The following is a 24,113-nucleotide window of genomic DNA, read 5'->3' as shown; positions in this document are numbered from 1 at the left end:
ATTTGTCAGTGATGAGGTCAGTATCCCACTTCAACCCTTGCTGCCATCTGCCTGAACCCTAACCTGATCAGGGTTTACCTCCATGGGGAGACAAATGTGAGGCCTCTTTCACAATTAATTGGGCCTGGCTACCATGTTTCTTGCCAGGGGACAGGCACCATTAAAAGCTGACCAACAATTTGTGTTGGCAACTAAGAATACCTATAGCTATCCTTGTATTAAAAGCCATAGGTTATGTGGTCAACCAGGAATTTTTGAAGCTTATATTGAAGCACTGATATTGCATTAATTTTTTTACATTTGCCAGAATGCTAGAGCTGATTTTCTTGGCTAATGTGTTTAAAGGTTCCCCTTGTAGTCTTCAAGCGTGAGAAAGAGATTGCCAGGAAGTTGGAATTTGATGGTTTGTACATCACCGAGCAGCCATCTGACGATGACATTAAAGGACAGTGGGATCGTCTCGTCATCAACACACCGTACGTAAAAACAAATAATGCTTAAAACACAGTCAACTTTTAGTTCTGCAGACTGCTGTTCTAAAGCATGTTAGTTTTGTTTTGTCACTGCCCATTTGAGTTCACCAATCATTTTAAAAAAGGAAGACTTGCACTTATATGACATAGTTTGATGATCACAGATAGCTTCAAAGCGCATTACAATCATTGAACTAGTTATTGAAGTCACTGCTGTCATGCAGGGAGCACAACAAAAGGCTTAAATTAAGAAGAGTCATTTCCACTATTTGAAAATTATCTCTGTCTAATTTCTGACCTCTTTGGATTGCACATATCCATGAGAATAGATAGGTTACCTGCTGCCTGATCTCCATCAGTAACCGCACTCAACAGATGGAAAGGAATGATGCATTGTCTGGATTTCTTGCCCCTCCCTCCTGACCTCTCCTTGTCATCTCACAATAGTGGTAAGAGCAGGAAGCAACTCTGTAATATGACTGGTGTTGGTTGAGCACGCACATTACCACATTGTTAGTTTTAAGTGCAGTTTCATGTTTTGTGCACTCAGCTATGGTAAATGTATCCAACTCCTACTATTACTAACTACATCACTTTAAGACAAAGTGAATCATCACAGTTCTGAGCAAGCCCCAAAGCTAGCCTCTAAAAACAATATCCAATTTTCATTGCACTCAGTTCCATTTTACTATTATTTTATAGTAGTTATATTTGAAGATCTGATGATATTTCCAGCAAAAATGGGCCTTGTTGTGATGTCTATCTGCATATTAATAGGCGGTTTTTGAAACACTCGGATCTATTTTAATTTCACTGGTAGGTGTCTCATACTTTGCCTCAAGATTATTTTTCAAATGTTAATGCAAATGTCACTCAAGTAGGTGAACTGCAGGACCAGAAACTTCAGTTTTTCCTCTGAATAATCATGTGTTTTGGGAGGAACTGGGAGCTGTGAACAAAGCTAAATGCAATTTTTATGGCACTTTAGTTGCAAGCCTGAAAGCATTAGCCTTAATTCTCCCTTCTGAGATTCCATGGTGATGAGAAGGGGGGAATGTCTTTTCCTTAGAAGTGTCCTTGATGAGGATAAAGGTTCCAAGACTGGTAAAGTGAGTTCAGAGAATGATTTTTATTAAAGAAAATGCTGGAGGAATTGGAAGAGCTGACTTATTTGCAATAGTGAGTCTAATAACAGTGTAGAGCTTATGCTCGAAACGTCGATTCTCTTGTTCCTTGGATGCTGCCTGACCTGCTGCGATTTTCCAGCAACACATTTTCAGCTCTAATAACAGTGTAGAGTCTATGATAGATGATGATCTGGATAATGACACTATTTGTAATTCTTAGTGATATCAGGTTAGTCATCCATTATGCAGTCCATCAATTTTCCCCTTACATACACTCCATTGGGTGTGTGATAGGTAATCAGTTCCATATTGTATGTTGTGAGCCACTGTTGAAACTTTATCATTCGTCATGAACTATTGTAATTATGTATGTTAAACTACTCTTTACATATTTAAATTTTTGATCTCTCTCTTTAACAAATGTTCCTACAACTGTTGCAGATCCTTCCCTAACAATTACTGGGACAAGTTTGTTAAAAGAAAGGTAAGCATTTATGGAGTTAACTGAGGCAAGCAAAGTCTGAATCAGAAAATGTCAATGAGAACAATAAATTCAATACCAAATCAAAAACAAAATAAGCAGAAACAGAGAGAGATGACATGAGAGAATGATGAGAAAAAAATTCAGAAGCAATAACTGCATTTTGTGACATTTCCAATGATAATTAAATTCTGCAGAAATGTGTCTCCATAGTTGTAAAACAAAATTAATGTTGGTGTGTTATTGATAGTAATTAATATTTAATACTCCATCAACAATTTACTTACATTAGAATGAACAACCCCTACTATTTATGGTTATTTTAATGTACATTATCACAATAGTATGCAACTTCGGTCTGGCCCACGTATTTTAGTGCCCATTGTCTCAGTCAGATATTAGTATAGTGCAGCTTCTGAATGAGCAGGACACTGCAACAGTAACTTGCTGATATACACTCTAGGTTGCATGTGGGTGTTTGCTCAAAGTAACTGTTGAATTTGCACTTTAATAAAGATGAACATAGTTTTGGACTTCCCCAGCCTAAGAAAAAGACATTGGCTATCCAGTCTCTCCCTATCGCTCAAACCCTCCAACCCTGGCAACATTCTTGTAAATCTTTTCTAAACCCTTTCAAGTTTAATAGCATTTTTCCTATAGCAGGGAGACATGAATTGAATGTGGTGTTCCAAAGGTGTCCTAACCAATGTCCTGTATAGCCACAACATGACCTCCCAACTTCTATACTCAATGCACTGACCAATAATGGCAAGCATACCAAACACCTTCATTATCCTGTCTACCTGCGACTCCACTTTCAAGAAACTATGAACCTGTACACCAAGGTCTTTTTGTTTTGTAATACTCCCCAGAACCCTACCATTAAGTGTATACTTAAGCTTTATCAAAACACAGTAAGTCATATTTATCTAAATTAAATTCCATCTGCCACTCCTAAGCCCATTTGCCCATCTGATCAAGGTCCCACTGGACACTTTTTTCACTGTCCACTACACCACTAATTCTGGTGTTGTCTGCAAACTTACTAACCTTACTCTTACATTCATGTCCAAGTCATTTATGTAAATGACGAAAAGCAGTGGACTCAGCACCTATTCTTGCGGCATATCACTGGTCATAGACCTCCAGTCCTAAAAGCAAGCCTCCACCATTATTATCTGTCTCCTACCTTCAAATCAATTTTGTATCCAAATGGCTAGCTCCCCCTGTATTCCATGTAATCTAATCTTCTTTCTTCCATTTTAGGACCTCTCTTATTCTTATTTTCCTTGCTCTTAATCAATGAAATCATTCATCTTCTCCAATTTTGAATTTGTTTTCAACAGATCTCTTCTACCCCATTTTGGAATACACTGGGGCATTTTGATTGTAATAATTCCTGCAGGTTTGTTGAATTTATCATAAGCAGGTTTCAATATAACTTGTATTTCAATATGGCTTTTGTTTCAATCAGGTAATTAATAAATATGGAGATCTTTATGGAGTTGAACGTATTGCTGAGCTCTTGGGTGTGGACAGGAGTGCATTGGATTTTAGTCCCATTGAAAAGCCCCCAGAGGAAGAAGCAACGTTGGTATCCTGGTAAGTGACATTTATTGCTATTGTTAGCTCTTACGCATGGAGAGGAGATCTAAAAGGTGGCTTAACATAAGCAACAAATAGACTTTTTTTTCTAATTTAACTAATGTGGGAAATCTATCCAAATGTGATAAATGCAGCAAGGCATTTAATTTCAGTTTAGAAGTCTGTTTTAAGCACAGCTGTGTCAAAGGAGTTTTTTTTATTATTCTATAATTTTATCTTTAAGTGAAGCCAGACGGACTAGTGCATTTCCCTTCTCCCACGTTCCTATGTTGAACTATTGGATCCAGGAAGCCTGGGATCAATCATTGTGGGATAGATTTTTTTGGTGGGTAGTACTATTAGATTTTAGACGTTTAGACTTCCCATGAGTTTTGCAAGGCAAGTTTGTGTCAGCAGGAGGTACAAACAGTGCAATGTACTCCACAGCACATCCAGGACCTTGGAGGAACAGGAGAAGCAACTACAATCAGACGGAAGAGGTATCAAGGAACAGCAGTCATTGTCATCCAGAGACAGTCAGCTTGCATAGTGAAGTAATGATAAAAGCAGGGACTGGCATGAACTGGTTGGACTGAAGAGTCTGTTTATGTGCTGTATGACTCTCTGGAAGCAGAACAAAACAAAAAGCACACAGTAGAAAGGAATTATGATTAACTTCATAAGTACTGATTCAGTCTTGTTGGAGAATTGTGCCAATGTTAGCCATTGTATGTTAGAAAGACTTTAAAGGGTTCCATAAAAGATTTATGAGAATTGACTGGTGGATAGAGAGTTTCAGCTATATGAATGGATTGAAGAAGCTTATAGTTAGTTTTCTTTGCAAAGAGGAGCTTTGACAGCAATGTTGAGGGTTGGGGGTTCCAGGACAAAGTAAATAAAGATAAATTGTTTCCAGTAGTGATAAGTTGAGAATTAGAGGACACAAATTTTAAATGGTTGATAAAGGAGCCAAATGTGACACAAGGATAAACTTTATTATGCACTGAATATTTAGGATCTACAATGTACTGTCTGACAGTGCTGTGGACTCGTATTCCATTATGGCTTTTAATAATGGCATTCTATTATGGATTTGGATAAGCACCAAAAAAAAAACAAAAATGCTCAGCTACAGGATTAAAGCAGGGGTGTTGATAAGTTAAACAGCACTTTCAGGGAGCCAACATAGACTTGATGAGTCATGTGGTTCTTTCTCTGCTTTGACCATTTTGTGATTCCCTAATAAGGAGATATTTATAGTTGAATTGAGTGAGTGATTTAACAAAAGTTAGATTTAAAAAGTCCCAAAACATCATTCCATTTTTAAAGATGTGCAATAATTCAAAGCTAAAGGAACTGGACTCAATATGCATAGAAGGCAGTTTTCAGTACCAGAGAAGATATTTGGCAGTGAAGCGTGAGGGTTTAAGAGGTTACCTTATAGAGGTTTATAAAAGTCATGAGGTGCATAGGTAAGGTGAATAGCAAAGGTCTTTTCTCTAGGGTAAGGAAGTTCAAAACTAAAAAGCATATATTTAAGGTGAGAGGAGAAATCTTTTAAAGGGACAACGTTTTCACACAGAGAGTGGTTCATATGCGGAATGGTCTGCCAGACAAACTGGTACATGCAAGCACAATTGCTACATTTAAAAGACATTTGGATAGACACATGAATAGGAAGGTTTTTGAAGGATATGAGCCAAACGAGGGCAGATGGGACTAGTCTAGTTTGGGAAACTTGGTTGGCATGGACAGGTTGGACCAAAGGATCTGTTTCCGTGCTGTATGACTCTACCATCTACACGACAATGATGTTCTACCATCTACACGACAATGATGTCAAGGATATTAAGGCTGAGAAAGCCTTTAAGTTTCTGACGAGTTCAGTGGATAAGTACTGAAGTTGTATGATTCAAATAGGAAACCAGTCAGTGAGCTGTCATTTTTGTTCAAAATGTGCCATATCCAACAGCAGCTTTTAGATTATTGTGTTTAACCGTGCATTTACAGCCTGAAGTAGCTGTCTGATTTGTGCATTAATAGCATTAGTCTCACTACTATTTTCACAGCAAGATCTAGCTCAGTGTGGCTTCAAGACTGGGGAAAACTGCTTTCAGTTCCTGCTCCCAGGCAACCTCTAGCCAGCAGTTCTGATATATTAACACCAGATGTAAATGTTAATAGACTGAAAACTGTCTGTGCTGTCTTCTATGATCAATTGATGTTAGGAACATCCATTGCATGAAACTTTGTGCCAGATGTCCTATATCAGAAATTTGGCCCAACCACAGTATAGATCACGTTTATAACAGTTAGCATCATGGATTAATGATGATCAAGATTGATTTCATGTGTGAGGAAGCAGAAAGATGCCAGTGCCCATAGAGCTATCCCCAGTATCATCTGGACTCACAATGAAAACAGAAAATGCTTCTCTTCAAAGAAAAACTAGGATGTAGATCAAAATTCGAAATAGGTTTGAACATTAAAAATAGTATTTTTATTTTTTTAGGCTGAGTTCTATTGATATAAAATATCATATCTGGAAGCTTGGAGTTGTCTTCACTGACAATGTAAGTCAAAAGAAATGCAATCACTCATTTGATGTAAATGCGTTCTTTCCATATATGCTCATCCTTCCCACTTAGTGAGTCAGAATACTTATGTGCCAGTCTGAGTATAATGATTTATTTGATTTCTCTTTGCAACATTGGATGCAAAAAAGCCTGTGGACCCTGAAGACATCACAGCCGTATTACTAATGACTTGTGCTCCAGATCCAGTTGTAACCTTAACAGGCTGATCCAGACAGTGACAATCTACACAATAATGTGAAAAATTACATTGGAGCAAGTCCCCTCCCCAACAGGCAGGACAAGTCAAATCCGGCAAATACTGCCCCATTAGATAAATCATAGAAGATATCTTTTGCAGTACTATCAAGTGTCAATTGCTCAGCAATAACCTGCTTATCAATGAACAGTTTGGGCTCCACCAGGGCCACATGGCTCCTGACCTCATCATATCTTAGTCCAAATGTGAACAGAGGAGTTGAATTCAGGAGGTGAGCTGGGAGTGACATTGAGGTATCATTTGATCATGTGTAACCATAAAGAGCCTTTCCAAAATTGTAGTTAATCAAAACAGTGAGGGGGAGGGACGGGAGGATTGGGGTGATGGGAGTGGGAAGAAAAGGTTTGAAGCTATAACTCTGGTATTGACTCAGCAATATGGACAATTGCCTAAATATGGCCTGCTCACAAAAAGCAAGACAAAGCCAACCTGACCAATAATTGCCTTATCAGTTTCCTCTCAATCACCAGCAATATGATGAAAGGGTTTGTCAGTAGTGCTATCAAGCAGCACTTCCAAAGGAATAACTTGTTACCGGTACTCTGCTTGGATTCCTCTGGGAGCAATCAGCTCTTGTCCTCATTTCAACGTTGGTCTAAACATGGACAAAAGAGTTGAATTCCAGAGGTGAGGTGAAAGTGACAGCCCTTGACATTAAAGCACTGTTTGACAGTGAGTGGCAATAAGAATCCTGAATAAAACTGGAGTCAGTGGGAATTGGGAGAAATTAACCTTTGGTTGGAGTTTTGCTTGGCACAAAGGAAGATGAAAGTGATTTGAGACATCTTAGAACCAGAACATTACTGCAGGAGTTCCTCAGGGTCCTTGGCCCAAAAATCTTCAGCTGCTTCATCAGTTACCGTTCCTCCATTATAAGGTCATGTGGAGAGATTTACTGATGACTGCACAATGTTCAGCATATTCACAGCTTCTCAGATACTAAAGCAATCTATATCCATGTGCAACATACCCAGAACACACCTAGGCTTGGGTGATAAGTGGTAAGAAGCATACATGTCACACAGTGTCAATGTCTGTGCCCAGCAAGAAAAAAACAACCCATTGCCCCTTGACATTTAATTACATCACCATTGCTAAATCCCCACTGGTGGTGGTTACCATCAAAAAGTGTGGCACTGAAAAAGCATAGCAGATCAGGCAGCATCCAAGGAGCAATAGAATTGATGTTTCAGGCATAAGCCCTTCATCAGGAAGGGCTTATGCCTGAAATGTAGATTCTCCTGCTCCTCGGATGCTGCCTCACTCTCTGTGCTTTTCCAGCACCACACTTTTCGACTCTGATCTTCAGCATCTGCAGTCCTACTTTCTCCATACAGATAGTTTAGTATTGACCTGAAACTGAACTGGACCAGCCCTATAACTGTTGCTACAAGAGCAAGTCAGAGGCTAGGAATTCTTTGGTGAGTAACTCCCCTCCTGTGTCCCCAGTGCCAGTCTACCATCTCCGAGTCACAGTTCAGAAGAGTGGTGGAATGTAAACCACTTGCCTGGATGAGTACAGTTCCAACAACACTCTGGAAACTCAATATCATTCAGGAGAAGCAGCCCACTTGATGCATCTACCAACTTATATTTTCACAACCATATGCCACCACTGATAGGTGACCGCAGAGTGTATCATTTACAGGATGCACTGCTGTAACTCACTCGGGCTCTTGCAGAAGCTTCCAAATACACAGCCTCGATAACTTTGAAACACAAACAGTATCATGCGAAAATCATCACCAGCAAATTCCACTTTTTTCTGGAGCAGATTGCTAGCCTAAAAACAGTGGCTATAACTTGAGGTGCACCATTTATAATACTTGTTTGGCCATATTAAGAACACACATTCCATGGCCTAAGTCAGTCACCATCCTTGACATGGAGGTGCTGGTGTTGGACTGGGTTGAACAAGATCAAAAATCACACACCAGGTTATATTCCAGTCGGTTTATTTAAAAAGACTAGCTTTCAGAGCACTGCTCTTTCATCAGATGTTAGTAAGAGAGGACCTAAAAAAAAAACCTTTCTCACTAACACCTGATAAAGGAGCAGCACTCCAAAAGCTAGTGTTTTCAAATAAACCCACTAGATTATAACCTGGTGTCATGTGATTACTCACCATCGTGATGCGGAACTATCTTGTCATTGCCTCACTGTAGCTGGGTCAAAACCTTAAAACTCTTTTCCTACAGGTGTACATCGACCACCTGGACTGCAACAGTCACCACCTCAAGGGCAATTAGAGATGGGCAAGAAATGTTGGACATGTCATGATTTCTCACAACCCACATGTGAATAAAATATTGTTTAGCGTTAATGTTGCAACTTAGCAATCCAACAATTTCCAAACTAAAATGCAATACTGTTTGCACTTGGACTGCTACAGTTGACTTATGACACCAAACTCTGTAATGATTAATATTGTTCCTAAAATTCAGTTTACAGGATAGCATTACAAATGAACTATTACAGGACTTTCATAGCAAGAAACTTTAATTACTGTACTGTTAATAAAATGAGCACTTCAAAATTTTAATATTTATAATTCTAAAACCTCTGCTTTGTCTCTCCTTATCATCTTACTCCATTTTTTTTTGCATCTTATTCTGACTTCCAGAATTTATGACATAATTTTTGGTATTCTTATTGGTGTAAGTATTGTAATGAACTTTACTGATCTTGTTTGCCTTTGGTGACAATTTTAGTTCAGAAGCGTTAAAATCCATCCTCTCTTTGGCTGAAGTACAGTTCCAAATTGTTTCTTTCAGAAAACAAAGTAGAAAATGCTGGAAAATATTCAGCAAGTCGGGCAGTATCTACAGAGAGATGAGTAGTTAATGGTTCAGATCTATGACTTTTCACTCGTTATGGAAAAGGTTTGAAGTGTTTTAAAGATTTTAATCAAGGACTTAGAAGGTACACCCTTCTAAGAGGCAAATGAGGCATATGTGGGGTGAAAATATTGAGAGTGCAAACTTGAAAAGGGAAACAATCATTGGGAGAAAAATAGCAGAAATTTGTGTGCATTTCAGTGTATTGTGAAATCACAGGACCTTGCAACTGATTATATGTAGAAGATTTGATCGTGATTTGTTAGGATATAACAACGTCTTTTTTCTCCAGTATAATAGCTAGGTCTAAAAGCAATTCATTCCATTAACACCCATAGAAGTATATTGACTTTTACTCATCAAATTGAGCATGATCACAGATTGATAACATTTGATTATGTTTCTCAGAGCTTTTTTCTGGAGCAGATTGATAGCCTCAAAACAGTGGCTAAAACTTGAGGTGAACCATTTATAATACTTGTTTGGCCATATTAAGAACACACATTCCATGGCCATGAGGTCTTGTTGGACTTGAATCTGGATCTCATGAGTCAGATGTAAGGATGCTACCCACTGTATCACATGAACTCCCTCTAAAGTAACAACAGAGGCAGAGAATGGGTTGAGAGCGAAAATAAAAACAAAAAGAAAGAACTATAATTGGATGGAATACAGGAGTGACTAAATGACAAGAGAGGTGTTTTGTATCCTTATCCAAAACCATCCTTTTTGCTCTTTATGCCTCATCCCACTCACCGTTTTATCTTTCTCATTTATGATGAAAGCTCATCGATGTAAAGCATTGGCTCTGTTCCTCTCCACAGATTCTGCCTGAGCTGCTGAGTATTTTCAGTAATTCAGTTGACCAGCATTGACAGTACTTTAGAAGAAAAACTTATTATTTGTCTCAGTTTCTTTGAGCCAGTTAAAAGTATGACATTCAAAGTTTGATTGATTTGGAAGAACGGAACAGAATTCTGCTTTGTTTGAGGAGGTTCAGGAAATGCAAGTCTTGTTTTTTCCTGACTTTGGAAACTCAAGCCAGTCTGCTGTGCCTGTCTCAACTTAATTTTGTCTCCTGGAGATGTGGGCAGGCAGGATTCCAGTTACCCAACTACAGAGGTAGTACTGAAGCTGTGCAGGTTTAGGGTTTTTACAAAGCTTGGCTTGGCTTGGTTCCCTGATACTTCAGAACAACTCTCCAACATCATTCATACACTCTCCCCTTCAATGCTTATCCTTCTCTCCCCACCAGCACCTATGCCTCCTTCACTCCCTCTTATATCTCAACTATATCCTCCATAGCTATCCACCCAAATCTATTATGTACCTCATGAATTAATTCAAAGTCTTTTGAAAAATATGTCTCAAGCAAACTAATAAACTTGTCATTCAAAAACGCAATCATTCAAAGATGATTAATCCTTTAATAATCTATTGAAACTGTCAAACTATAGAAATAACCCCTTGCTGAGATATGTGCTTCTTGCCATCTGATGCTAAGCTCAACATTCACAACAGGCTCAGATGTTTTAATTAACCCATACAATTGCAAACAGTGGAGCCGACAAAACTGAAAAATCACTTGTGTATCATGTTTTTCCAAAGTACAGCAGATGACTTATTAACTAAAGCTGTTTAGGCGCTAGTACATTTTTCTGAGTAAAACATGCATTTTGAAAACTTAAAGCATTGTGGGCATTTAAATTACTTAAGATCCAGACATTAACATTTCCAATCATTATTTTCTTGAGATATATAACACCTCTAACAATAGCAAAACAGATGTGTTTTCAACACTGATACAATGCTGTACAATGTAAAGGTCTGAAATTTATCTTTTCAGAACATAGCTGATCAACCAAAGCAGAGAAGATATATTTAACTAATAATACTACATCTAGTAAAGACATTTATCTGTCAAAACATTCAACCTAATTGTCAATGTTCCCAACCACTCAGCAGACGTGTCCCAATGTTTCCGAGGTCTCAAAGCAAGTTTTTGGAAGCTTTCCAAAACTCAGTTCACTCTACAAAACTTCAGGGGCACCAGGAAAGTAAATTTCTCCCAGGGCTCTGAATGATGACCAAATCCAATCACTTCCTGTGATAGGAAAATTCTGTGGATCGAGTTCTAGATGAAAAATTCAAATTTACTGAGGGGAAAAAAACAAACAATTGGCAATTAATCACTTCAACTCCTGACTTCAGGAAGATATAGAAACTGACGCTTGGGTATTCCACATATCTGGTAAGAAAATACAGCTGTGACCTAAGGAACTGTGTCATTTCATTGCAATTGCCCAAGGATTGAAATTTGCTACCAATATTAATGTCAGCATTTCATTAAACTGATAGGTGTGTTTTGTATCCAAGTTGCAAGTTTTTTTTCATTTTACACAAATGGAAACATTTTAATTGTGGCAATTAATGGTTGTAAAAGTTTCTAATGCAGCTAATATTTAAATTTCTGTTTTCTTTTTACAGTCATTCTTGTACTTAGCTTGGTACACCACTATGTCCATTTTGGGTCACTACAACAACTTTTTCTTTGCTGCCCACTTGTTGGATATTGCTATGGGATTTAAAACACTCCGTACCATATTATCATCTGTAACTCACAATGGCAAGCAGGTGAGAACTTTAGAAAAATCATAGCGCCTGACTTGCCTCAAATTGCAAGAGGAATTTTGCAGACGAGAAAGACATTCTGTCCAATTTAGTTCATTCATCCAGAACTCCCATCTGTTGCAGATTCTAATATTTACAAAGGTATTTGAGATTTGGGGATGACGTGGTTAACACTGCTGTCTCATAGTACCAGGGACCCGGGTTCGACTCCAGCCTCAGGCGATTGTCTGTGTGGAGTTTACTCATTCTCTCCGTGTCTGCATGGGTTTCCTCCCACTGTCTAAAGATGTATAGGTTAGGCAGATTGGTCGTGCTAAATTGCCCTGTAGTGTCAAGGGATATATAAGTTAAGTGGATGCTGTTCAGAGGGTCAGTGTTGATTCAATGGGCCAAATGGCCTGCTTCCACATTGAAGGGATTTTATGATTATTCATCTGAACATCTGCATCTGGGAGTCTGTTCCATATTTTGATCATTGAAGAAGGCCATTCAGCCCATTGTGCCAGGTGCTGATATTGTTAGTATGTTTATTATCTTCTTACAATAAGCAGATGAAGGGCAAAGACTAAATATTCAGAGCACTTACAAAAGGAGACCATTGAGACACTGGTAAGAAGCAGACAGAAGTAATGCCATATTCTGCAAATAAACCTATCAAAAATCTGGTTTCATACTTCACCAACTGGCTTGGAATCATTATAATGTATCTAAGGAAGGATGTGCTGGCATTGGAGGAGGTTCAGAGGAGGTTTATAAGAATGATCCTGGGATGAAAGGCTTGTCATATGAGGAGTTGCTGAGGAGCCTGGGTCTGTACTCGATGGAGTTTGGGATACAGGGAATCTGATTGAAACTTACAGAGTACTGAGAGATCTGAATATAGTGGACATGGAGAAGATGTTTCCACCAGTTGGAGGGACATGACGGCACAGCCTCAGAGTGAAGGGACAACCGTTTAGAACTGAGATGAGTAATTTCTTCAGCCAGAAAGTAAATAATCTGTGGATCTCATTGCCGCAGTGGCCAAGTCATTGAGTGTATTTGAGACAGGGATAGATAAGTTCTTGATTAGTAAGGAGATCAAAGGTTATGGGAGAAGGCAGGAGAATGGAGCTGAAAATGTATCAGGCACAATCCAATGGCAGAGCAGACGCATTGGGCTGAATGGCCTATTTCTACCCCAATATCCTATGGTTTTATAACAATTAACTCTCCTGTCATCAGAAGTATTTCTCTTTGTTCATATTTTCAGAACCTTTAATGACTTTGAGCACCTCAGCTACATCTCCAGAGCCGTAGCTTCTCTAAAAAGAACAATCTCAATCTCTCCATGTAACTGAATACCCCTATTCTTGGTATTATTCTAATCAATCTTCCTTTGCACCTTTTCCAAAGCCTTTATATTCTTCTAAACTGTGATCCCAGGAATGAATACAATACTGAAACTTGTGCATCAGTAGTAATTTATGAAGCTCTAGCATAACCTCCTTATTCTTCTGCTCTTTTGTTTAAGTTTATAAAGCCAAAGACAAAATATATTTATTTTATAGCCTTGTTCTACAACTTTAACAGCTTTTCTATGTAAAACTTGAGCTCTATCTGTTCCTGCACCACTTTTAATTTCTCCCTTTTGTTCACATTGCTGCCTTTAATTCACTTTTTTTTTGTAATAAGCTTCATCCGTCATTTCTCTGCAAACGTTTATCATTTGGCATTTTACTGGTCATTTCTGATGTTTGCAACAATCCCACATGCTATACACCAGTGAGTCTTGTTCTGTCTGTGAACTTTGAAATTGTATTCTGTGTACTCAAATTCAGGTCATTTAATGCACATCGGGAATAAAACAGCTTCCATGCTGAGTGTTAGGGGTACATATTTCTCTCCAGTTGAAAAAGGACATGCTGATGGAGGGACAGTTGCAATTGGGAGAGCACAGTTTATATCTACCTAACTGTTGTTCCTTTAATAGATCATATAAATATAGAAACGTTACAGCACAGAAAGAGGCCATTCAGTTTTGTGTGTCTGTGCCAGCTGAATAAACTAACTATGCATTTAGTCGTATATTTTTTCCCACACATGATCCGTGGCCTTGCAGGTTACAATGCTTTCGATGCAGATCAAGATTCCTTTCAAACACGTCGAGGCTTTCCACCTCAACTACCAAACTGTAACAATTTCCAGAAACCTAACACCCTCTGTGTGATAAAATATTTTCCTCATGCCCCCTCTAAATCCGTTTGGCAATCATCTTAAATCTGTGAGCCTGTGGTATTTGATCTCTGTGCTAGGGGAAGCTAGCAGAGGTTATACACTTTGGTCGTAAAAATGGAGCCATAGACTATTTTCTAAATAGGGAATGTCTTCAGAAATCTGAAGCATTTAAGAGACCTAGTTTAGCATTCTCTGAAGACTAGTTTGCAGTTGTGTTGAAAAATGGACTGAAAGCGTTCATTTCAAGAGGCTAGGATACAGGAGCAGAGATTCACTGACCAGGCACTGTGTACAGCTCTGGTCAGATTGCGTTTGGAATATCGTGAGCAGTTTTGGGCCCCATATCTAAGGAAGGATGTGTTTGTATTGCAGAGGGTCCACAGACTGACCTGTCTATCATTATGTGGCCTATTCCTCATAGCCTTTTTGAATAAATGTTTGCAGATTCTCTCAGTTTCTCCTTCCTGGCTATGCTTATTTTCACAATCCTCCTCTTTGAATTGAAAGTCTGCATCATGCCTTTCTGTGATGACACAGACAAAATACTCATTTAAAACCCTACTCACATGTTCTGCCTCCATGTACAAATTACCGCATATGTCTCTAATAGACCCAATCCTGACTGGGTTGAGGGAGGCAAACCTTAGAATGCTGCCGAAAGATTTGCAAAGGATGTCAGGACACAGCCATTTGAAGGAAAGTCAGTGGCTGGAATTCCACAGCAAGGTGCTATGAGCACAATGTAGACACATCCCCATTAAACAGAAAAGTGGTGTTGCCAATTCTGGAATCCCCAGAGAAATCTAGAGAAGTATATGTGGCAAGATAATGCAGAGACAGAGATGGTATTTTTACAAAAGTTGTCACTATTTTTTTAAGAAGCTTAGTGGAGTATAGAAAGTACATAAGGGCAATTAGGAAAGCAAAGAGATATGTAAGTCTGTTGGTCGGTAAAATCAAGGAAAATCCAAAGGTATTTTGTGAGTACATTAAGACCAAGTGGATGCGACAGTCTGGTCAGTGAATCTCTGCTCCTATCTCCTAGCCTCTTTTTGTCCCTTTCCATAATGATGCTGAATCTAACTGTGATCTACTGAGGCTAACATTTGAAAGATCCATTTTTAAAATAAGTATTCATCCCAATGTAAAGCGTGGAAGGGAAGGTGTAATATTTGATACAGAATGTATATTTCTGCATGTACATTAAGCTAATGTTCAGACCTTGCTCAAGTTGAGCCTTTCCTCTTGATTAAGTATTGGCATTCCCTCATTTGAAAACATTGCTTCTTGTTTTGGGCAGCTTGTGCTGACTGTGGGCCTCCTGGCTGTCGTGGTGTATCTATACACAGTGGTTGCTTTCAATTTCTTCCGCAAATTTTACAACAAGAGTGAGGATGAAGATGAACCAGACATGAAATGCGATGATATGATGACGGTATTTATTTGTCCACTTTGTGGATATGGTGAACATACTATAGATATACAGTTCCAGGAATGTGAAACCTGTGTATTCAGAATAAAGAGTCACAAATATTAATGAGTTCACTCATCTGTGACGTACAGAGTATAGCATAATCCATCTTTACTATTTATGAGATCTAACTTCATGAAGGTCTTCCTCAAGTGACTGCCAATTCATTACTGAATTATAAAGAATATTGTTATTGTTTAATATGACTGAGCCCCTCTCTTTATTTAAAGAAAGACTTGCATTTATGTAGCACCTTTCACAACAACAACATCCAAAGAGATTTACAGATCATAAAAACATTTGAAGTTTTCAAGTACCACATTTTGAGATGAGAGTGCTTCCAATTAAAGTATGGCTCAGTAGCTGCATTGCTACATAACCTGAATTTACCTGTCTGCAGTCATGTGCACATTTTAACTGCCGTTCTGAATATAAACGTTCCGTTTCCATTTTCTTTTTCCTTTTCTTCCACAATACTCCCTCAGGTCGAACACCCTTTTCCTGTTGTCATGTCTCCTTTAAGTTGTCTCCCTCCTAGGTACCAAAATTTTACCCCAACTTTTCAGCAGTCCGCAACCTTCCTACACTCCCGCTGCTGTTGCAGACTCTGAAATAAGCTTACTTGTTTTGCATTCTCTGAAAGGCTGATCAAGGTAACTCATTGCTGCTTGTTTATGAGAAGCAACCTGACTTCCTTGTTGCCAGTCTCCCCCTTGTTCAGGTCACCCTTTTGACTCTCCATTTTGCTTGACTTTTATGCAAGTGCTTAAGTGCACCCTGAACTCCATTTTCAAGTCGCCATTAAAACCATACTCTCGTCTTGGTCATTCCCCATGTACAACTCTTTTTCCCTGGATCACTTAGGTTCAACATAAAATGACTTGGCAACCAAGTAATTTCGCATCGATTGCCAGATCACAGAAATTATGTCTAGGCCCCGAATTTGTCTTCTAAGACTGTTCCCCATTTCCAGATTTGGCTTGACATGCAAACAGGACCTTCAGCTTCTTTTTCTTATTGCATGCCCTCCTCTTGAACTCTTCTCCTCTGTCTTGTATCCTTCATATCTTTATCTTGTGAACCACTGATTGCCCCTCAAGTTCTCTTCATGCTTAACCTTTCTGAGAAACCCACATCCAGTTCTCTCAATCTTACTCCCATTAACCTGGTGACCCACCAGCCTGCCCCTTCTTAGTCCCCATGTTAACTTACAGTGTTAATGGTTCCCCTCCCTCGGGTTGCTGGACTCCACTCTTCAAGTCTGCTGGCATCACTCCTCTCCTGAAAGAAAATCAACACATGACTCCTTACAAAACTGCTGACCCATCTCCAAAGTTCTTGAGTATGTTGTTGCCCCTAAAACCTTCCCGAAACTCCATAGTTGAATCCCTCGATTCAGGATTTCCTTCCCTGCCATAGAACCAAATGGCTCCACCCAGGTTAAAGCCCCTGGTTATCTGAAATTATCATGCAATCGATGGGTGTAGATTTCCTCAATCTGGGAACTGATTGTTTTGTCATATTTCTGTCTCTCTCTTTTTGATAAAATCTCATTGATCGTCGTTATCATTGGTCCTGACCACAACCAGCCCATTCATGTAACCCTCCACCCTGATTACTGAATACTCTGAAGTTTACTGAACGATCTTCTGGGGGTGGTGGGATATCCCTGATGTGCACTGGATAATATCTTTGAAGATATTATTCCCTCCTTCCTATTTTAAAAAAAAACTTTTAACAGGCTGCCAACCATATTATGTCATACCAGAGTATTATTGATATTGACTGAGCTTATACCAAGCTTGAGAGTCATTAATTGCTCATACATGGATAAATTTCCAATGTTTCAACCTTCTGTTACGGTTGAACCTTTGGGATAGGTGGGAAGGTGGTGTTCTGGATATTCTATTTAAATGCCGCAGTGCTGAAAACACACCTGAAGGAGTATGTAACACCCCCAAGCATTAAATGTCGGTATGCCATTAATTATTTGGGGCATCACAGGCAACCTGATCCTATACTTATACATCAGATGACCAATGGATAACAATCAGGGTGTGATCCTATATCCCCAAACCAGAAACAGTAAAGAGAACTTAGAATGCCATCCAGCATCAACTAATTGGTTAACAAAAACCTTTAATTTTTTTTTCCTTTTTTTTTCTTTTCACTTTTTTTTTCTTTTAAATTTAACCCCCACACTACCACCTAAGTGCAGTAGTGCTTATTTTATCCCCAGGACCCATGGTGTGTGTACGCAGGTGTGAGACACAGTGAAAGACACAAAGTGCACGAATCTTTATTCAATTTCCACCACCAGGAAGATAGGAAAACACCCGGGTGGCCAGTGACAAACACTGCCCTTCACATCAAGGGACAGTGCTGTGTGATCAAAACAGTGAAGGGGAGGGTAGGGACTAAATCAAAATAGAATTGGAGGGAGAAATGATGCACTCCACTCCCACAAAAACCTTTAAAGGACCTTGTTGCTGCATACTGATTGAATGGTGAATGATTCATTTTCTACCTTGCAGTCATAATTCAATGCTTCCTGCCTTAGTAACACATTTCAATCTCAGACAATATGTAACATATTGTTGTCTTTGATTTTCAGTGCTACTTGTTTCACATGTATGTGGGTGTTAGAGCGGGAGGTGGCATTGGGGATGAAATTGAAGATCCTGCTGGAGATCCTTCTGAAATGTATCGAATTATCTTTGACATCACATTCTTCTTCTTCGTCATTGTCATCCTACTGGCCATTATTCAGGGTATGTTTTCTTACCATAAAGACATCTTATTTTTAATACATTATTTTATACAAGAACTTTAGGGCTATTCACTCTTCAGTTTTGAATTTCTGCCAAGTACTGAAAGGTGTCAAATGCAAATTTTATGTTCCGGTCCCCTTCAGATATTCTCTTAGTTAGTCTACACTTACAACATTGTATAGTTTATATTTCCATATAATGAAAAGAGCACACATAATCAGCGAAAGGACCATAGAAAAAGAAAATGGTATTATATAGCTTGAGGAGCACCACTCTACACGTGTATAGTGATGCAAAGGATGAAATAAAGAAAATTGCTAGAACAATACTAACTGAGATCCTGTACCAATTAGGAAAGATTCAAAAGCTGGGTTCTTTTCAGAAAAGAGAGACCTTGGGGGTGACCTGATACAAATTTTTTTTAACATCATGGATAGGATTGATAGGGTTGACATGAAGAAAGTATTTCCATTTCCAGAACTACCTTCCACGTAAGATAATCACAAATAAATTCAATAGGGAATTCAGAAAAGTGCCTGGTTAGAATATGAAGAGGTTGTGGTGAATCAAGAGGTGTATCTACAGAGAAATTAGGGAAGCACATGAAGGAGAAAGAAATACAAGCATATGTCCCTGGGGCTCAATGCAGAAGGGTGGCAGGAGAGTTGGGTGGAGCATAAACACTAGCATAGATACTTTGAGTAGGTTGTCTGCAGTACTAATATGTTGTAATTTTGTTAGTATTGACTATACACAATATAGAATCTAAAGGAATCCAGTCTGATGGCATCTGCAAAAATCCATATTCATGTAAATAAATTTGTAAAATGTTAAAATGATACAAGTACATAGGTAAGTGAACATCCAAATGAATTAGTGATCCTACTTATGTGATCATGATTTAGGGAGTATATTAACTAAAATGCTTGCTACATCTTTCCTGACATTTGTCCTAGAATTGGATAATTCATTGACATGTGCATTTGATAATGAAAAGTAAATAAATTGTTTAAAAGAGCTAGAAGGATATAGGGCTATGGTTCAAAAATTAATTACATAATTGCATCAAGAAGGTTTAAAAATATTTTTTATCATAACATATTATTAATGTACCAACCCATATAAGAATGTGTGTGACAATTAGTGGCAATATAGTGGAAAATGCAAACTGTTGAAATATTGCTTACACTACCTGTTTCGGCTCTGGTTAGGTTTGATCATTGATGCTTTTGGTGAGCTGAGAGACCAACAGGAGCAAGTGCGAGAAGACATGGAGGTCTGTTTTTTCTTATTGATCATATTTTATGTTCGTACCCATTTCATTGAATTGATATTGACTTCCATTCTCTGTATCTTAAATCCAAAGATTCAAATGTCAATGTTATTCAGAGTAGGATTCCACATTAGTGACCGGCTTCTGACTGTCCACCCACCCTCTGCTCCAATTTTTTGTTCTGTCTCCTGTGCTGAAGGGAGCAGTTTGCTGAACATTGGCAAATTTACTTGCTATTCCTCATGATCTTGTGTTGTACTGATACAAAGACTGTTGGTATTTACTGACATGTTAGATACCCACCAAATGACGACAGTTCCCTCAGAAGTTTAAGAAATGCTAAGTGCTATTTGTATTGGAAAGAGGTTGAGGTAATGATTCAAATGGCTTGTTTTTTTTTCTTGACTTTCAGACCAAATGCTTTATTTGTGGAATCGGCAATGATTACTTTGACACTATACCACATGGTTTTGAGGTACATACTTTACAAGAGCACAACCTTGCAAACTACTTGTGAGTATTAATTTTGCAAGTCTGAACTGTGTATTATGAGATGTATTTAAAAATCATTGTAAATTAAAACCAGGTTAAGGTTGGCTTTTGTCTTCCTTTCATGACTATAAACATAACTAAGGAATGAGATTATTATAAAATGTAGGGTTAAAAATGAATTATTTTGAGATCCTGTGACTCATTGCTTGAGAAGACATTTATTTTACTAAGAACACATGTTGATTCTGATGATTCAATGTAGAATATTGGAAACTGGGAACTTTTATTCAATTTAGGTAAGGATCTAACATTTCTTTCTATAAAGATTTTAGCATTTCCCGAAATCAACTTCCTCTCAATATGTCATTCTGAGATAGGAGTGCCAGGAATTATGATGAAAGGTCATTGTTCTGAAATATTGACTGTTTCACATTGTACAGATGCTGTCAGACTTACTGTGTAATTCCAGCATTCCATGGTTCTGTTTCAGATTTGCAGTGCCTATTGTAGCTTGCTTTTAATGAATGGGGATGCTCACCATGGATACATTCTTGGGGGTTCGGGTCGTGTCATATTTACAAATATTATTGCATTCCTTTCCATCTCAGCATTTGGAATCACTGACTTGGATGGCAATTATTGCCTGATTTACAGCTGCCTCCAAGAGCTCCTCCTTTAGCTGCGATAGGCAATGTATTATTAAGTTGGGAATTCCAGGATTTTGATCTACTGACAATAAAAGGACTGTGAATCAGGAGAATGACGATTTGTAGATGGTAGTTAAGAACATAGAACAGTACAGCCCTTGATGTTGTGATGACCTTTTATCTGACTCCTAAGTCAAACTAACCTACATACCCTTCATTTTACTATTATCCATGTGCCTTATCCAAGAGTCACTTTCATGTCCCTAATGTGTCTGACTCTACTGCCACCTCTGGCAGTGCATTCCACGCACCCACCACTCTCTGTGTAAAGAACCTACGACCGACATCTCCCCTAAACCTTCCTCCAATAACCTTAAAATTATTCCCCCTTGTAATAGTCATTTCTGCCCTGGGGAAAAGTCTCTGACTATTTGGATGTGACCATAAGAGGTATAGTTAGTAAGTTTGCAGATGACACCAAAATTGGAGGAGTAGTGGACAGCAAAGAAGGTTACCTCAGATTACAACGGGATCTTGATCAGGTGGGCTAATGAGTTGAGAAGTGGCAGATAGAATTTAATTTAGATAAATGTGACGTGCTGCATTTTGGGAAAGCAAATCTTTGCAGGACTTATACTTAATGGTAAGGACCTCGGAAGTGTTGCTGAACAAAGAGATCTTGGAGTGCAGGGTCATAGCTCCTTGAATGTGGAGTCGCAGGTAGATAGGATAGTGAAGAAGGTGTTTGGTATGTTTCCTTTATTGGTCAGAGTATTGAGTACAGGAGTTGAAAAGTCATGTTGCGGCTGTACAGGACATTGGTTAGGCCACTTTTGGAATATTTTGTGCAGTTCTGGTCTCCTTCCTATTGGAAAGATGTTGTCAAACCTGAAAGGGTTCAGAAAAGATTTACAAAGTTGTCAGGGTTGGAGGATTTGAGCTATAGGGAGAGATTGAATAGGCTAGAGCTGTTTTCCCTGGAGCGTCGGAGGCTGAGGGGTGACCTTGTAGAGGTTTATAAGATCATGAGGGGCATGGATAGGATAAATAGACAAAGTCTTTTCCCTGGGGTGGGGGAGTCCAGAACTAGGGCGCATAGGTTTAGGGTGAGAGTGGAAAAATATAAAAGAGACCTAAGGGGCAGCATTTTCACGCAGGGGGTGGTACGTGTATGGAAATGAGCTGCCAGAGGAAGTGATGGAGGCTAGTACAATTGCAACATTTAAAAGGCATCTGGATGGGTATATGAATAGGAAGAGTTTTGAGGGATATGGGCCAAGTGCTGGTAGCTGGGACTAGATTAGGTTGGGATATTTGGTCAACTTGGACGAGTTGGACAGAAGAGTCTATTTCCGTGCTGTACATCTCTATGATTCTGTGCATTTTGGGAAAGCAAATCTTTGCAGGACTTATACTTAATGGTAAGGACTCCATCTGTGCCCCTCAACACCTTGTACATCTCTATTAAGTCACCTCTTATCCTCTTCGCTCCATTGAGAAACGTCCTAGCTCCCTTCCACTTCCTCATCCAAGTCATTTATAAGAATCACAAAGAACAGAGGTCCCAGAACAGATCCCTGCAGAACACCACTGATCACTGAGCTCCAGGCTAAATACTTTCCATCTCCTCCCACCCTATGTCTTCCATGGGCTATCCAATTCTGTATCCATAAAATCAAATTTCCCTGTATCCCATGCTTCCTTACTTTCTGAATGAGCCTACCATGGGAAACCTTATCATATGTCTTGTTTAAATCCATGTACACCACATCTACTGCTCTACCTTCATCAATGTGTTTTGTCACATTCTTAAAGAATTCAATAAGGCTTGTGAGGCATGACCTCACCTGTCTATCTCTAATCAAACTATGGTTTTCCAAGTAATCATAAATCCTGCCTCTCAGAATCCTCTCTAATAATTTGTCCACCACAAACAGAAGACTGACTTGTCTGTAATTCCCAGGGTTATCCCTATTTCCTTTCCTGAACAGGAGAATAACATTTCCCACCCTCCAGTCATCTGGCACAAATCTTCCCTCACTTCCTGTAGTAATCTTGAGTATGTCTCATCTGGCCCAGAGGACTTATCTATTCTTATGTTTTTCAAAATTTTCAGCACATCCTGCTTCTTAACATCAACCTGTTTGAGCACATATCAGCCAGTTTCACGCTGTCCTCACAAACGACAAGGTCCCTCTCACTAGTGAATACTGTAGCAAAGTATTCATTAAGGACCTCCCCTACATCCTCCGACTCCAGTCACAAGGTTCCTTCACTATCCCTGATTGGCCCTACCCTCAGTCTGGCCATCCTCTTGTTCCTCACGTAAGTGTACAGTGCCTTAGAATTTTCCTTAATCCTACCCTACTAAAGCTTTTTAATGCCCCTTTCTAGCTCTTCTAAGTGTGTTCTTCAGTTCCTTCTTGGCCACCTTGTAACCCTCTAGAGCCTTGTCTGATTTTTGCCTTCTCAGCCTTAGGTAACCTTCCTTCTTCCTCTATCACTTAGTTGTTCCAGATACTTTCTGTTCCTGTCCTTCTAGGTCCTGGATTTGGGAGAAACTGTTAGATCCCCTGCAGTTCAGTGTTCTTGCTCACTGTTCGACACCAGCCAATGTTATAGGAGATGTTTCTAGAGGGCCATCAGTCAGCAGGTGAAGATGAGAAATTGAGGGCAAGAATGAGGGGAAATGAAAGGTCAGGAACCAGTTGACAGAAAAACTTGACTCCATCAGTAATTGATGTAACATCAGTAACACTCAGTTACTGCCAGGATTCCCCTAATTCATTGAAAAGTGGTCACTGACCCCTCTCAAAACTACGAAATATGCCAGATCTATCTCCCTGTCTTATTGAACTTAGAATTGGTGTCCAATTCTATGTAAAGGTGACAATGGGAAAGTTATGTCAGTGTCAATCTGTACTTAGACTTCACGTATTAAACTTGCCAGTACAACAACAGTAACCAAACTGAGAGGTAATAGAAAGTGCAATTAAGTCAGTGTTTGGGAGAGCTTTGTATTAAATTCAGCTTGGCACTAATATTCCTGGTGCAAGCATGAAGGGATGATTGGTCTATCCCAGCTCCTAGTTCTTATAAAAACTGTTACCTCATTAAACGGAAATTTTCATAGAATTGCTGAATTTACGTATTGACAGAAGGCCCCTCATGCAAATGCCAATGAAGGCACTCTCTCTTTGACGCATATTCATCCATATGTCAGTCTGAGATTCTTGCAGGAGCTGTTCTGAGGTAT

General features: G+C 39.0%; 1 protein-coding gene across 10 annotated transcripts in view; it reads left to right on the top strand.

The window, feature by feature from the left end:
* ryr3 (ryanodine receptor 3) overlaps positions 1–24,113 on the top strand; it is a 347,517-nt gene that overhangs the window by 314,499 nt on the left and 8,905 nt on the right. For all 10 annotated transcript variants that reach the window (XM_043697981.1, XM_043697979.1, XM_043697973.1 and 7 more), the window contains 9 exons: positions 346–476; positions 2,042–2,084; positions 3,556–3,683; positions 6,178–6,238; positions 11,843–11,989; positions 15,504–15,638; positions 18,289–18,445; positions 19,657–19,721; positions 20,131–20,231. In XM_043697981.1, the coding sequence (XP_043553916.1) occupies positions 346–476; positions 2,042–2,084; positions 3,556–3,683; positions 6,178–6,238; positions 11,843–11,989; positions 15,504–15,638; positions 18,289–18,445; positions 19,657–19,721; positions 20,131–20,231 (968 nt within the window). The remainder of the gene's footprint in view (positions 1–345; positions 477–2,041; positions 2,085–3,555; positions 3,684–6,177; positions 6,239–11,842; positions 11,990–15,503; positions 15,639–18,288; positions 18,446–19,656; positions 19,722–20,130; positions 20,232–24,113) is intronic.

This window comes from Chiloscyllium plagiosum, chromosome 10 (genome assembly GCF_004010195.1).
Source record: "Chiloscyllium plagiosum isolate BGI_BamShark_2017 chromosome 10, ASM401019v2, whole genome shotgun sequence".
In the NCBI taxonomy this organism is placed as follows: domain Eukaryota; kingdom Metazoa; phylum Chordata; class Chondrichthyes; order Orectolobiformes; family Hemiscylliidae; genus Chiloscyllium; species Chiloscyllium plagiosum.
Note: the sequence above shows the minus strand (reverse complement) of the source record. Positions and strands in the feature narration are given on the sequence as shown.